This window comes from Malania oleifera, chromosome 7 (genome assembly GCF_029873635.1).
Source record: "Malania oleifera isolate guangnan ecotype guangnan chromosome 7, ASM2987363v1, whole genome shotgun sequence".
Classification (NCBI taxonomy): Eukaryota; Viridiplantae; Streptophyta; class Magnoliopsida; order Santalales; family Ximeniaceae; genus Malania; species Malania oleifera.
The window spans coordinates 109,208,799-109,225,533 of NC_080423.1; the positions used below are offsets into that span (position 1 = coordinate 109,208,799).

Here is a 16,735-nt window from a genome sequence, read left to right on the forward strand (position 1 = left end):
TGCAACTTCGGTTGTTAGCCTATTCAAAGCATTGTAATAGTCTCCAAGAAATTTTCCACGTTTTGTACCCTACCGGATAACAGTTCCACCTCTGCATACACTTCAACATTGGTTACGCTGATGTAATTATATATCACCAAGGATTCTTGAACAATTTACTAAGAATCCTCAATTATTCATGGAAACCACAAATTTTACTCTCAATCTCTTTAGAACAATCTTCAAGTAAATCAACTCTCATAAACAACTTACAAATGGCAGCAAATTGCAGCAGTTTTGTCTCATTATTGATGTTGGCGAGCAAATTTCTATCCGTTCAAATCATATTATTATGCTTGCTCGCAAAATATCATGTCCGCAATCAAATCATCACGTTGCAAGCCAAAATATCATAAAGAAAACCCAAAATCTTGCAACTGGAACAATTTCTCACAAAATTGGGAACTGCAGGACAGATTGGAAGTTTTTCTCATGCACGTCGCCAGTGCGTGAACCTTCAGCAATGAAATTTCAGCAAAGGTATATCAAGGGGTGGGGAATACAGTGATAGTGGTGGTGCGATAAGAAAAGTACAGGATGTAAGGGATTTTGAAGGGCTGGCGACCAGAGAATGTTTGGCCGGCACATGGGGGCCTTCTGGTGGTTGGATGGTGACAAAATTTTAGGGCAAGAAGTTTCGGAGGTTCTGATCATGACGGTGTGGAAGGTTTCAAGAAAATCTTCCTGGAAAGATGTTTTTGAAAAAGGGGCACATGACTGGAATTTTTTAAAATGTTCAGAATTATTTTTTTTTAGACTAAAATTTTAGGTCAGAGAGCATGGCGGAAGCATCTGGATTGGGGGTTTAGAGTAAAAACGCAAGAGACAGAATTGAGTGAGAGAAAAATAGAGAAGAAGAAAGAAGAAGAAGCAGCAGTGCAGAACAGAAAGGAGAATCAGATCAGAAGCAGATCAAGGAGGGGGGAGAGAAGTAACAGAACAAAGAAGAGAAGGGAGAAGAGAAGAAGAAGAAGAAGGGAGGAGGAAAAGGAAGAATGATTGGAAGAAAAAATGGGGGAATGAAAATGGAAGACTTGTTACAGCTCCCAGGAGATAGGTATGTCCTCTTCTACACCTTGACCCTCCTACCCACCCTCCCAACCATACGGCCACAAAAAGTCGAAAAAGCAACAGAAGTAGGATTACCACCTAAAGGGAGACCTAATAGGACTGCACCCAAGCAAAAGAAATGCAACCGCCTAACACCATAATACCCACCGAACTACCAACACCCACAAAGAAGCAGCCTAGAAGCAAAAAAGATGACTACACTAGCCACATGGAGAATTGGTAAGAGTGAGAGCTGCTCAGAAAGTGAATTCAAGAAAGAGGAGATGGTCAACTTGTGTCTTATAGAACAACTAGAAGAAAGTCATGTGGTAAATGAAATCTCTTATACCCGTACTATTAATGAACTGCAAATGGAACTTTACTCTCAATGTTTTGGCACTTCATGGTTTGAAACAACCATCACATGCTTGGTATGATAGATTGAATAGTTTTTTTAAATTGAAAATGAATTTATTAGAGGCAATGTTGATAAAACCTGGTTTACTAAATCCAAGAATAGTGAACCTTAGTGGATGATATTACTTTTGGTGCTATGGATGAATCCTTGCGAATAGATTTCCTTGAGTTGATACAAACTGAATTTGAAATGAGTCTCATGGGTAAGCTAAACTACTTCTTGGATCTCTAAATTGAACAGTGTGAAAATGGCATATTCATTAGCCAAACAAATTACACCCAATAATTACTAAAAAAAATATGGCAAGCAAAACTCAAAAGACAATGCTACATCTGAGTACATGATTAAAGAAAGACTTCGAACAAAAAGGATAAATCATTTTATAGTAAACTCTATCGAGGTATAAAACTGGATCTATAACCTATTTAACTGCAAAAGATCTAATATTTAACTTAGTGTTTTTCTAAAGTAAAGCTTGATATAACCTAATAGCTTAAGTTTTTAGGTAAAGTCGTAATCCAAAATGGTATCAGCGTTGTGACTGCCAAGAGGTCCTGGTTCTAGTCTTACTACCCGCATTTATAGCGTCGTGGTTATTGTTTGTTTATCTCTCCATGTGCAACCCGGGGAGTGTTAAATTTTGTTATCAGCATGTTATCAATCTAACCAAGAAAATAATCTACATGATAACACATGATATTTGGGGTTAGGATTGTTTCACATTTAATTTCTTCTTTTTTTTTATAAATGATTGTTTCACATTTAATGAGCTCATTTAGATATTCTAAAATATTTCTAAGAGGCTTTTGATGACAGATAAATTTTAATTTTCTTATTTGCTTGATCCTTGTACGTGTATGAGATTATGATTTTTACAAGCAAATATGTTCCAAATGATTTTTATTTTTAATATTATTATTATTATTATTATTATTATTAAATAAATGGTTTCTCAAAAAAGAAACAAAAAAGTGAGAACTAAATAACAAACCCAAACAGTACCGCCTGCCATCCAAAAGAAACCCAACAGACACTACCAAAGAAAACCACTTTTCAATCCCTTTTCATCATAGTTAATGGAACATTGCAAAGTCGCTAATTCCCGTTGTCCCTTCTTAGCCTTTTCATCATAGTCGCATAAACCACAAACCTATTTTATCTAGCAAACATTGAACAGAAAACCCAAGGTGTGCAAAATACCAGCCTTAGTCTGCTCAATCTTCTCCCCTTCCTTGCCTATGCCATCATCCTTTAAAAATAAAAACTCCCTTTAAACCATCCATTGAAGATGGAGGCATTGAAGAAACATCACCCAATAAATCAACAGAATCTGACTCACAACCTAAGGGTCTCTTTGGTAAGATAGTATCACTGTCAAAAATTATAGAAAAGAAAACCAAAAGTAAAAACCGAAAACCCGAAATAAAAACTAAAACCTAAAGACTAGTAGTGAATATTTCCCAAACCTAAACAAATTAAAAGCCGAATTGAACTCAAGTTTGTCTTTGTCTTTGAATCAAACAAAAATTAGAATCTACAGTTTTAAAAATAATACAAATGAAAAAGAATACAAATAATTACAATAATATTATTTAATTATTATATTTTTAATCTCAATTTGTAGTGCTCCAAGAACAATCTTACAGTCCGTTCAATTCAAAATGGTAAAAAATTAGTTTTTTTTTATTGACTTCTATTATTTTTTCAAATTTTTAGAAATTTCTTGGATATTTTACTTATATTTGAAATTCACAAAATCATTTTTATTGTTTTAATCAAATATTTTGTATAGAATGAAAATTTAATCCACAAATTCGTGGACATAAAGTAATATAGCACAAAGTCGCCACAACAACTGAAAACTATAAAATCTGGTTTTCAATTTTTACCACAATCCAAAACAGAAAAAGAAAACGAGCAGTACAAATAAATGCGTTGTCATAACCAGTTTCTTCCTTGTACAGCAACAAAAGCAAAAAAATAAAAATAAAAAATTATGCCAAATAGCCCCTAATTGATCATGAACCTCATACATATGTATCCCCCGTCACAATGAAAATCACTATCAATGCAAACTCATCATCAAATGCATCACCCTGTTTCTTCTCCTTGATCATTTTTTTAAATCTTTGAAAAATGGAGGCAATTTTATTGGTTTATGCAAAACTGACTCCATGAGATGTCTCATGCAGTACAGGGGAGACTACGTGCGTTCTCCCTCTATCTCTAAAATCTTAGCTGTTGGGTGACAGAATCTACATTGTTGCTCATAATCATCAGGACAGCACACCTTCATGGACAGCATTCTCTCAGTTGCAGCCCTAGCTGATCATAGCCTTTCAGGTGCAGAACCATCTGCTTATAGTCTTTCAACCTTCACAGCTAGCATTCTCTCAGTCGCAACCCTAGGGACTCACAGCCCAGCGGAAGCATCTGCTTGTAGTCATTCAAAGCCCTTAACCCCTCTTTCTCTCTCTCCCATGCGCACTAATGGTTACTTGCAACCAAGGTGGATCTTGCAAAAGTTGTGGCCTTCACCCACTTTTACAGGAGAATCCACATAAAAGAAAAGAATCTTTAATTAAGCTCACAAATGATTGAATGAGTAACCTCCAACACTAATGAATCACTCTATGAGTCAACTCACGGTTCACTAGTGTCCTCAGTCATAACCACACAAAAATTTGCTTTGCCCACGTTGAACACACACCCATACCATGTGGTTCCTGCTTAGGAGTTAGGAATTAAGACCCTTCCACCTAAACGCCCTGTTCATTTATACTTTGAGAATCCTAACACCTTTGGCTGACATACCACTCAATTTTAATCCCAATATGTCCTCCTTGGCCATAAATTTTAAATTCTTCAAAGTTGAAAGACTCAATTTCCATAAACTACTCAAATTTCAAAATTGGGAATCCTTAAGTGCAATTAGCTGAACCCTACTATCCTCCAGTGGTAAAGATTTCTATCCAAATCTCATTGATAATGTGTCCTACTCCAAATTTCCCAGTCATAGTTGAGCAAAGGGCACCCATGTTGGGTTTACCCCTGAACTAATGGGGTCTTTGTTTGATGTACCTACGCATGGAATATCTTCCATCAACAACCTCAGGAGGAGAAAATCTTTAAAAACATTTTATGGGTCAAAATAAAAATCAAAATTAGACCTTAGTCTGAGTTGTGAATCCGTGACAGGGTCCTCCATGACAAGGTTGCCTGTAGCCTCCAACTCCTCATTATTCCCATGCATACTTCTAATGACATAGTGATGCAGTCATGCAGGACCAAATGGCAAAATACATTCAGCAAGAATATAATAGAAAATTAAGAGAAAACTAAGAGGATATAACAAAAAATAAATGGAACAATAAGGAGAAAGGAAAATCAAAGCAAAGGCTCAATTAAGGGCTTAATTCTCAATATCCAGATCTGCCTCTCATGGTTCAACACCAAGCCTTTATATAGGCTTTCTCTTAATCCTTAACAAGTAAACAACACCTTGGGAATTGATATCAAATCCTAATTAATGAAACATAACATCAAACCCCAAAAAATTAGAACACATAATCGTAAAATATATAAATCATAAAAACCTTAGATAAGCATAAAGACCCTAGATAATCTACTGATTATTAGCTTATAGAATACCAGTCTAAAAATGCTGCAAAAAAAATAGACAAAAAATTCTAAAAATAATAAACTAAAAGATTGCCCAAACATCCTAAAAATGCCAAACATTTCCATCGCATGTCATGAAGCTCATATTGCATCATGCTCCCCCCGTCTAGTAAAAATTTGACCTCTGATTTGAAATATTTGAAGGATAAAGAACTGACCAACCAAACAAACTCGTATTGGACAGCATAAGCAGAATCATGAGTCAGCTCATGGACAAGCAGGACCAAGTACAGCCATTTTGTCATGACTCATAGCTCAAATTTATGTGTTCACATGGATTTTTTGGACTAATCTCGGTTCAGTCATGCATCAGTTTGGAGCATTAAAGATTCAATTATATATTTATATATACTGTATAATGCCAAATTTAGAGAAGCAGCACTTGCCCCCTGAACGTGCATAATTTTAAAATTCAAATTATTGAGTTGTGGCTAAATGTTTTCTAAATTCAGATTAATTTTTGTTGCCTTATTCTTTGCTCTAATAGCTTTGAGGTTTCCTAAATCTACGGAATACAATCTGGGCTTCATTAACCAAAAAGGAAAGGAATATTGTCCCATTCAATGCCTCAAGTGGCTAACCTAGCCATGTGCATCCATTTAATATGATGTAGAGCAGCTTCAACTTAAAAACAAGAGAAAAAGAAAAGGAGAAGATCAAATTCATATATTCAAAGAGATGCAAAAGTGAAAATAATGCGTTGTTGAGAGCTCTTTGATCCCAAAGCTCAAATCTTTCATTCATGCATATTCTATAGTAATCCTAAAGCCTACATGAAGGCGAGAGGTTGTGTTTATGGTGGAGATTGGACCCACCCAAAGGCCTTAACGAAAAATCAAATATTGATTTTATTTCTGATCTCTTATGATTTGTTTATGGGCAATATTTCTATGTAGAAAATTAGGAAAGTTTGTATTTTAGAATTTTGGGAACTAAATACTTGTATATAGTGGGTTTTAAGCCTTTGAAGGTCGCATGGCGGACATCCATATGGAGATCCAGGACCCCAGTAGACAACTGGCCAACAAGTTGGCTCACATGGTCACCAAAATGAGAGGAAAGGAGTGGGTGATGATACTAGACCTTCCGGCTCAACTGCACTAGCCAACATATACTAGAACTTGCTGCTCAACTGCACTAACCAACAAGTAAACCCCAAAAACCCATCTGGGTAACTTAAATCGTCAGACCTAACCCCGATTATGGAATCAAGGTCATGCTGCTCAATTCTAATGGGGAAAGTGAATTGGATGACCTAGTGGTTAACCATTTAAACAGTTAAAGCCATACCCTATTTTTAAAGGGCTACGCCAACATTTGGCAGAGTAATACCAAGTCACAGAAAAATAAGTGTATAGTGGGGCCCAAACTAGGTGGATCCAAATGAAAGAGGTGTTGATTCAGAAGTCTGTGCCAGTTAACTATGCCTGGGAAGTCTATTCTCAGTTGTGTTCATTGACTCAATATGGCAAGGACACTGATACATACAACAGAGAATTTCACCGACTCCTTGCCCAATGTCAATTCGATAGGAGTGAACAGCAAGAAATCATGAGGGGCGTGGGACTAATAGTACCGCATCCAGGTCAAGCTCAACAACCAACACCTTGTGATGAGACTGTGTCCTGTGATATGGACATAAAAAGAGAATTTATCTTTATGAAGGACAGCAAGAAAAAGTGATCAGATCACAAGAATCTGAAATTTGTGGCCATATTGAGTCCCCCAAAGCCTATAGATGATCGCTGAAAATCCCTAAATACAATGCTAGGAGTGCGGGAGAAGGATCATGTATCTCAGAAGTGTCCTAAAAATAAGCCCATACATATAGAGGAAGAGAAGATTGGGCTGAAGGAGTACAATGACTTCTAAGAACCTTTTGACCCAATTAGCAACGATGAATAGGATTTCAACAATGCAGAAATTAGAACTTGATTCAGTGTGCATCATTTGTGCCATTGACTCATCGGTCAACTGGGATTACATGTTCTAGAAATGGAGGCAGTGCACATTTCAGATTTTGAGAAGGTTTTGGATGAGGAGCGAGGGAATATGCCATGGCATCTTGGAATATGCCTCCGACATATCGTATTGATCATAAGGGGAATTTTCATCAAGTTACAATGCTATATTTGATATTCTCTCACTACAAAATGTTGGAGAGGCCTTCAGTCCAAGTATCACATGATCTACAATGTTGTGAATATGCTATCCAACGTTGGTTTAAACCATAAACAGAGATGTGCAAAAACATTGGGTTGTCTTGGACCCATTCCCATTCTCTAAGTCCAACTTCTGATTATCAACGTTCGAGATCGAACTTCTCTATGGTGGGGAAGAATGATGGCAAGAGAAAGTATTAAGTGTAGAGGCTTGGATCCACCTGGAAGACTTGCATATTATTCAAGAAAAGATCCAGATTTTGATTTAATTTCTTACTTCTTATGATTGGGTTATGTAAGATTTCTATACAGCAAATTAAGAAAGTTTTCTTTTAGAATTTTGGAAAATAATTACTTGTATAAAGTGGGTTGGAAGCCTTTGGAGGAAGCACTGATTAATGAATTAAAATTTGGGGTTTTTGTTACGGTATTAAGAGTGAATTGATTGTGTGCCCATGTGGCATCATCACATGAACCTATAAAGCTCCATTGTAGATTACAAGCATATGAATATACTGAGTTTACTGCATCATCTGTTGGAACAGTCAACTCACTCTGCTGCTTGTCGTACTTATCAGTCGATTCATGCTAAAGATCATGAGCTACTGAGCCATCGATTTGACATGCTAATTCACCACATACTTAAAGCTCTGATCTTCCATATCTTGTGCTCTATATAAGTCTCATTTATTTTGTTGTGATATTTGTAATACTTGTTGATATACTACTTCTTGTAGTTTTGGATCTAGTATTTGTTTGGATCAAGTATCCTTACACTGGTAGTTTAATTATTTGTTTGGTTTGAGTATCCGTGGACTAGTTGTCTAGTTGATTGATTGTTATTATTGTTGGCTTGCTTCCGCAATTTGTTTTGACCGATCATATTTGCACGAATTTTTTAATGACACCCAATAACCCCTCCACGCCCACTTGGAATCATAACCAGACCAAAACAATACATAATTGTTTATTGTTTGCAATTTTCACGCGAGATAGGTAAATTGAGAATCTGAAGTGTGCAATACTTTTGTTCAAAATTTTATTTATTTTGATAATATTAGTAATTTGGTTTTTTTCCTATATTTTTCAACTTCAACCTTCCTTTTTTCTAGCTTTTGTCTTTTATTTTTAGGAAAAATACACTGACGTCCCCTAATGGTTGTCAAAAAGGCATGGACCTCCTTAACACTAACAAAAAGATAATGGTTTCACCTAACATTTAAATATAAGACACATATATCCAAATAAAATGGTTTCACCTAGCATTTAAATGTAAGACACATATATCCACTTTGTAGCTCACCTTACATGAAGTCACCATATGCCCTTAAATAATATGTGAACAACACTAGCACTAACCAATGCAAAGTTGACCCTTTCAAACAACATGTCGATGGATAAGAAGAAGAATAAATATGAAAAGATGTATCAAGTATTTGATTCACGTGTTCGTTTCTCCAAATATTTTCACAATTTAGATGTTAGCTACCAATAAGGGCAACACAACAACTAACTTTTATTTTTGTAGAAGATGTCAAGTGATGGATGGGGTATAAGTGCCATTTATTTAAATGTCAAGGGAAGCGGCATTTTTTGAATGTCAAAGGAGGTTATGTCTTTTCAAAAAACCTTAGGTCAATGTATTTCACACTTTATTTTAATGGTAAATTTTAGGATAATACTATATTTTTAAAGCTTAGGTTATACTATATAACTAGTTAGTCTATTTTTATTAGATTTTTATTACTTTAACTAGGGAACTTGTTTAATTTGTTGTATGTTCTATGTGCCAAATAGATTAATGGAGTGTATCATATTAAAAGCTAATGTATTTTGTTACATTAATTTATTCATCAAGCATATGATTATGAAAAGTGAATATACATATATATATGCATGTATATAATATATTATTTTGTCAATAGCATTTTAAAACCAATGTAAAATTTATTACCCTTACAAAACAATGTTAGTAAGTTTAACTAAAGGATCAAGAAATACAATAAAAATCTTTTTCAATGGATTAAGCTGTTAAGGGCTTAAATCATATGATAAGATCATGTATGCTCGAAAAAGTTTACAGCCATTACACTAATTCCAAATATGTGATATTCTCAACTCTTGCTTTTTGCTACACTTATTACAATTATGCCATGCTACACACAACTCCCAAAACAATGTTGAAGACAAAATACTGCCAAACATGGAAACAAAGCCTTTTTGTGAGAGAAAAGCAATCAAAAAGGTTATTTTTTAGAAGTTTAAAACCAATCAAGTCTAACTAGTGTTAATCGACCTAATTGATTCATATCAATTGACTGATTTGCACCTGAATTCATCAGTTCAGGGTCAATTCAGTCACATTCTTGATTCACCTATACAATTCATCTCATTTTGAGGGTGATCCAATCCAAAGTATGAGCCAATTCTAACAAGTAAACCTCTCACGCAGATATGGAAGTTCCAACATTGATAGCCACAAGTGAGGTCTTCGGACAACAACAACTTCCAAATGGTCCAACTTATGACTCAGCTGATACAACTCAAATCCCAAAATCAAACACAGATAGGGGCCAGCTGAGAAAATAGAAACAAAAATAAAAAACATATTTAGGAAGTTTCATCAGGTGATTGCCAAATACTTAATGGAACCAACTAAAAACAGTACAGGATCACAAACTAGATAGGTTACATTAACTGGCTAAAAACAGTAGAGGATCACACATTAGATAGGTTCAGCTGTGTCCCCTAATGCTAAAATAAATACATGAACATGCAATCAAAAACCACATATTGTACCTGCAAAGAATATAAATACTCAGTGATCATGAAAAAATATGAACCCGGCCTTCAGCCAATGTGGTTCATCACCTGGCTCCCTTTGGGGATGTCCAGGGTTTGATTCCCTTGGGATTCATCTCCTCCCAGTTTTTAAAGGGAGGGGGATTGGGATTAGGGATTAGGGATTGGAGTGGGGGTTGTGTATTGAGGAGGGTTGTCCTTATCTTCAAAAAAAAAAATTCATGAACGAATACTTAAGTTTTTACAAAATCAACAAAATTTAATGATCTAATAACAAGATGACTGATAAATGTTTAAATAGCTGTTCTCATTGTGAACAATAAAATCATCATTAAGAAAATATGAATCCAATTCAATAACAAAACAATTAAATTTATTACCTCTTCTGTACCACGAAAAATCCAGAAAGAAACATTTTATTAGAAATGACAATTACACTTAACCGAGAAACCCACTCAAATAGCCACTTTAGTAAGTTCGTGAACAACTAGGCATCATTAAAAATATATATATTCAATCCAGTTTGATAACAAAGTACTTGAATGTATTATCTCTTCGGGAAATAAAAAACATTCTGCTGGAAATGGTAATTACCAATAAACTGCAAGTTCACCTTTGAAAAACACTTGGTTACCTCATCATTAATAAATGGTAATTACCAATAAACTGCAAGTTCACCTTTGAAAAACACTTGGTTACCTCATCATTAATATCATTTAGAATTCTTTGACCATCAAGAATCTCATTGAGCCCTTCTCTTCTGGCAGTAAGCCATGTAGAGAGGTCAGAGCCCTTGGCTCTGGCAGAAGCTGCTTTGTATAAGGGACCCACTGGTGACAAGCCGCTTGATAACTCAACATGAAATTGAATTTCCCCTATACCTGTTATTGAATCCCACCAAAGAAAAAAGTACATAATAATAAATTATGGTTTTATGTAAATGAGGGAGAAAAAAAAAAACTCAAAACACATAATTACAAACAAAACATTATGATTTATGCTTATTGATAATAGCAGTAAACCATTGAGAGCTCAAACAGCAGAATTATGTAGTCCTAAGTCATGATCATTAAGTAGAGACAGAAGGCTGAGCATGGCAAGGTGCCTTGACTCAAAGGAAAAGGTGAGGCAACCTTAAGGAGTAACAACATAATGATAGTTGTCTTAAGCCAACTTGCATTCACTCACCCGAGTCTCCTTATATAGACCTTGCTGCTCTTATGGGCATAAGACCGTCTCTTAAATTTCTCAGAAATTGTCAAAATTTCCGTTGAAGTTTCCACTTTCCGCCACCCATAGAATCAAAATGGCAATCAATTTCAGTTTTACAAAAATTCTGTCTGAATTTCCATAAATCACCCGAAATTTATCAAAATCTTGATACCAGCAAAATTTGTCAAAATTTTAACCACAGAATGAAAGTTTCTTGAAAATTAATCTTTACATTCAAACCCCAAATTGAATTTTCTCTCTAAATCTATCTTCTTTTTTGTTGAAACTAAAGAATATTATAAGAAGGATATAATTAGCTTTCATACTTTTGAAATTATATGAATAATTAAACTTAGATATTAACTACAACAATTTATTTGAGACCGCTTATGTATATACTATCTAGATTTGTATAACAAATAAGACCTAATTGACTTGTGAACTTCATTTATATGAATTGAATATGTTCAGTGTGATTATTATATAAAAATTATTCCACCTTACTCACAACATACCTGTTTTTGATGTATCTTATTTAAATATTTTGGTTCTAAATCTTGCATTATTAAGTCCATTAATAGGTTCTAAAGTTTCATGAAAGAATTCCATGCTTCACAGCTAATTTTTATCATTTTTTAAAATTCAAATCAGATTGACATCGACATCAAAATTTCCATCAAAATTCCAGTGCTTTTGAAGCCTCGAAATTTTAGTTTAAATCAAAATTTAAGATCTTGAATTGGTCATTTTTAAGTTCAGTCAATGTGGGCAACTGCATCAACTGACTTTGCAAAAAGCTTAAATACACCTATTATATAATTTTATTTTTTTTTTAAATGGCTTTGGAATTTTTTATAATTGTCCCTTCTCCAAAGATAACATTAGAGTCAAATTAAAATATTAAACATTTCATGCTTCTTTCAAAAAAACTATAAAAATAAAAGCAAGGTTTGGATTTAGGGAGCAGTTATACATTAAGATTGTGATATGTCTCCATATATGAGCCACATGAAATCCCATTAAGAGAAAGTTATCATTTTTTTTTTTTTTTTGCATCAAATGATACTTAATTAAAAGACGGCAAGAAGTCCTTAAAACTAAAAATGAAAAGAAAAATTATTTTGCAATGGCAGATTATATTGTCACAAAATAATTTCAGATATCTCAAACCAGATAATATAATCTGTCACAAGATGAAAATAAATATCATTTTCTTTTGTTACAAGGTATGCATTTCGTCAAACAAATCAGCGCATGTTTGAAATTAGTTCGAAGGAATAAAACAATTTTCTTAGTACCACCCAGTTAAACAAAAAGAAAAGAAGAATTACTGCGAGATTTGTCTCTATCCCTTGCAAATACAAAAGCAACAGCATCAGAACTGTATTCTACACTTCCATACACATTTCTAGCATCGTCTCTGCTTCTGTATAAGAAACTGCTACTAGGATCACCAACAATGGCAGTTTCAACAGACAGTGCCGCATCTGCAGTGTGCAAGAGTTTATCAACTAATCATGCACCAGTTGGGCCACATTAACCAAAAAAATAAACAAGACACTAATCATATTCTATGTCTGGGTAGAAGTAGCCACCATTCAAACAAAGGCTTTCATATTTAGTTTCATACTAACTCGCTACTAGTCAAGACTAAAATGACAACAAACAGAGGTTCGTCATTTATTCATCAAATGCCAAAATCATAACTAAAGTAAAATTGTTGATAAAGCTGAGAGGCCTTTGGTATCACTATCAAAAATTATGAAAGTGAAAGCTAAAAACCAAAAACAAAAAATAAAACGTGAATACCAGCAACCTAAAGAGCATCCCCAAGCCACAAGGCTCCCCACTTTGTGAGGGTATGGGGACAGTTGTCACACTGCACCCCTCTTTATGAGGGTAAGGGGAGGGTCGTCACACTGCATGCAGTCTTGCCCCTACTTTTATGCAGAGAGGTTGTTCCTTGGACTCGAATGCTTGACCACTGGTCACAATGGAAAATATATAATTAAAATAATAAAATATAAATAATATAAATTAGAAATATGATAATAAAATAAAAAATTATTATAATTATTTTACTTAATTATTATAAGTCAAAACTCAATTCTTATTGCTACAAGAACAATCTTATTGTACATGACAATTGGAAAATTGCAGAAAAAAATAAATAAATAAATAAATTATTATTTTCTTTCAGTTTTTTTATAAATTTCACAGATATTTTAATTTTAATTATATTTTAGATTCAAATGGTCATTTTATTTTAATTTTAATTAAAAGTCATGTACAAAATGAACACTGTCAACAAGTTGCCAAAACTTAGGGCCCATTCAGTATCACTATCAAAAACCATGAAAACGAAATCCATAAGTGAAAACTAAAAACCAGAAACAGAAACTAAAAACCAAAAACCAACAACCTGGTTAATATTTGTAAAGTGAAAACAAATTAAAAACTTAATTAAGAAATGCACATTTCATCTTTAAATTAAAAATAGTTTTAAAAATTATATAATTATTTTACTTGATTTTTATATTTTCAAAATGCACTTTACAATAAAAATCTTTTTGTCATGACTATTATAAAATATTTAAAATATTTTATAATTGATTTTTTTATTTATTCTTTTTTGAAATTTATATATATTATTATTTTAATTATATTTTAATTCATATGATCATTTTATTTTTTTATAATTAAAAATTTTATATAAAATGAATAATTTGATTCAAAAAAATATTTCCAGATATTAAATTTTTTGACAACAGATTGTCAAAACAACTAAAGGTCATAAAATCTTATCATCAATTTTTGCAAATAGTTAAAAACCAACAACAGAAACAGAAAATTAACAGCATAAACAAACATGTTTTTATAATCTGTTTCTTCACTATGCAAAAACAGGAACAAAAAAATAGAAAACAACAATGATACCAAAAAGAAACATAAAAACTATAGAAGTTGGTTTTCAGTCTATTTCAGGTAAAAACCGACAATAAAAATACAGAATTAACAACATAAACAAACATGTTGTCATTATATATTTCTTTAGTTTGCAGCAACAAAAAAATAAAACAGAAACAAAAATGATAGCAAGACAGACCTTGAAGAATTGAGGATATGGAGGAAAATAAAATGATTGTGACATATTAAGGAATGAATCCAATGACATATTAAGGAATTAATTATACTGTTTTTTTCCAAATTTATATTTCAATAGCAAAATGCAGCATCCTTCATTTCTAAACAAATTTGAGTGGACGGTAAATAAAACGAGTACAAAAAAGAGCAAGTATAAAAAGAAATACTCACCTAAGTTATCAAGAACGGATTTTGTGTCAATGTGTTGACCCTATAACATCGTTAACACCACATGTTATTGATGCATCATTTTTTTGCTCCCTCACTTAGAAAAAAATTAAATGATTTGATAACAATAAAAACTTAGTTGAAGAACAATAACTCACTCCACATATTAAAATTGCAGCAGGGGATCTGCAACCTGAGACAGAAGCTGCATAATCCTCAATATTCATGACAAATTGATCAACCATAGCTACTTGAGGTGGCTGATGTTTACAAGAAATCTTAAGTCAATTCCCCTTAATACATGCAAGCAGGAAAAAGAATTCAAAAGTACTCTACAGGCCATAACAGTGAGATTGAGATCTAAATTTTGAATCTAGCGTTAGTGCCTGAACATTTGGCATTGGTACCTTTGAATGCCGTAAAAGTGGGATTGCTTCCACTTTTAATCCCGGCATGAAGCCAATTGTCAGGGTGATCCCTTGTCCATATCCAATCAACTCCCCGTTGCAGTCATAGTCGGCAACGTTGTAATCTTCATCATCATAAGCCATTTCCCATTTGACCTATAAATGTTTTATGAGAAAAAAATTAAGTTCCACAACGTTGGTGATAAACAAAGAAAAACAAATTAACAAAAACCAGAGATGCGTAAAAACCTCTTTGAACTCATCAGTAAGAGCATCTCTACCAATGACTCCATGAGCTGAGCAAGTAATTATTGGGATTCTGGGTCCCAACCCTTCCATCATCTGTACCACAGCTCTCATTAAAACGCTACCCCCACACAAAAACGCATGCGGGTCGGCTTATAAATTAAAGGGGTTTTAGGCTTTTAGCACATAACCCGTAGACATCCATGAATGATGCGCAAGTGAAAACTTATAAGAAACATGACATGTTCTCTACAAATTCTACAAATGAATCAAAATTTTGCAAGCATCTCGTTTCAGCCATTAGCAAAAAGCAGAAACCGAAAAAGATTTGAAGGGTTTTAGCTCATAATTGATACAAAGAAGGAGCGGTTTGCAAGAAATATATTTACAAAAAAACATGTCTTCTACAAAATTTACAAAGGAATCAAAATTTTTGCAACAATCCCCTTTCAGTCCTAAATGCAAAGAAGGATTTTAGCTCATAATTCGTACAAGTCGGTGAACAGTTTCCAGGCTGAACCGCAGTCCAACGCAGGCGAGCGCGAAATGGGGTCGAATGGGCTCGGAAAGAACCTTGTCTATGACTTCTTTTACAGCATCCTGTGTTTGACCCAGAAGAAAATTTCAGTGAGAACGAGAAAGGGAAATGAATTTAAAAAAACTGATATTCAATTAAAAACTGCTTTTGAGAGCTTGGAGGTCGAGCTTTAGCTTTTTGAACTGCATAAATTTAGAAAAAATCATAAAACCCAATACAAAATTGAATTAAACTTTGTTGAATTTCGCCAGTTTCAAAATCCGGGTCGCAGTTCAAACTGGAATTGGGAATGAGGAAGATACATACACGCTGAGAACGGTTCAGGGAGAGCGCGGAAGCGAGCTTGGGACGAGAGAGGATGTATGCGCAGACGTGGTTCCAGGAGCGGCTAACGCACGCGGCGGATGCGAAGGATAAGGCGGGGAGCCTCGAGAGAATGTTCTGAAGGAGGTCTTCGGTCACCAGATCGAAAGCTCCGCTGCCCATTTCCATTATCGTCTTCTTCATCGAGGATGGCGGTTGTTTTGTGTTCTTTCAGTGTACAGAAGCCAAAAGGCTTTAGTCTGACTAAGAGATAAAGAGGCCCGGCTTACTTGGACGACGCCGTTTTACGTATAAATGGAATTAATTAAGACTTTAATAATTGAAAAAAAAAAAAATGTGTCATTAAGAAACTATAGTAACTTTAAATTCAAGCTTACCATTCCTCGGGTTATACGATAATTTAAATTTTGTAATACTATAAATGGTGCCGATTTCACAATTTTTTTAGTAACATATTTGTTTTTTAAAAATTAACAATTTTTAATAAAAGATCAAATTAAAAAATTTAAACGCGTTTCTTTTAATGACCGAAACCTTGTTTATT

The 16,735-nt window shown here is 34.0% G+C and overlaps 1 protein-coding gene across 1 annotated transcript in view; it reads right to left on the reverse strand.

Annotated features, from left to right (window-relative positions):
- Positions 1-16,425, reverse strand: part of LOC131160694 (F-box/LRR-repeat protein At5g63520) — a 53,874-nt gene extending 37,449 nt beyond the window's left edge. Inside the window, exons 1-8 of the mRNA XM_058116550.1 lie at positions 16,174-16,425; positions 15,822-15,929; positions 15,333-15,425; positions 15,084-15,239; positions 14,835-14,936; positions 14,680-14,719; positions 12,696-12,851; positions 10,852-11,033 (exon numbers count right to left, since the gene is read on the reverse strand). Coding sequence (XP_057972533.1) covers positions 10,852-11,033; positions 12,696-12,851; positions 14,680-14,719; positions 14,835-14,936; positions 15,084-15,239; positions 15,333-15,425; positions 15,822-15,929; positions 16,174-16,374 — 1,038 coding nt within the window. The 5' untranslated portion in view covers positions 16,375-16,425. The remainder of the gene's footprint in view (positions 1-10,851; positions 11,034-12,695; positions 12,852-14,679; positions 14,720-14,834; positions 14,937-15,083; positions 15,240-15,332; positions 15,426-15,821; positions 15,930-16,173) is intronic.
- Between the last annotated feature and the right edge of the window lie 310 nt (positions 16,426-16,735).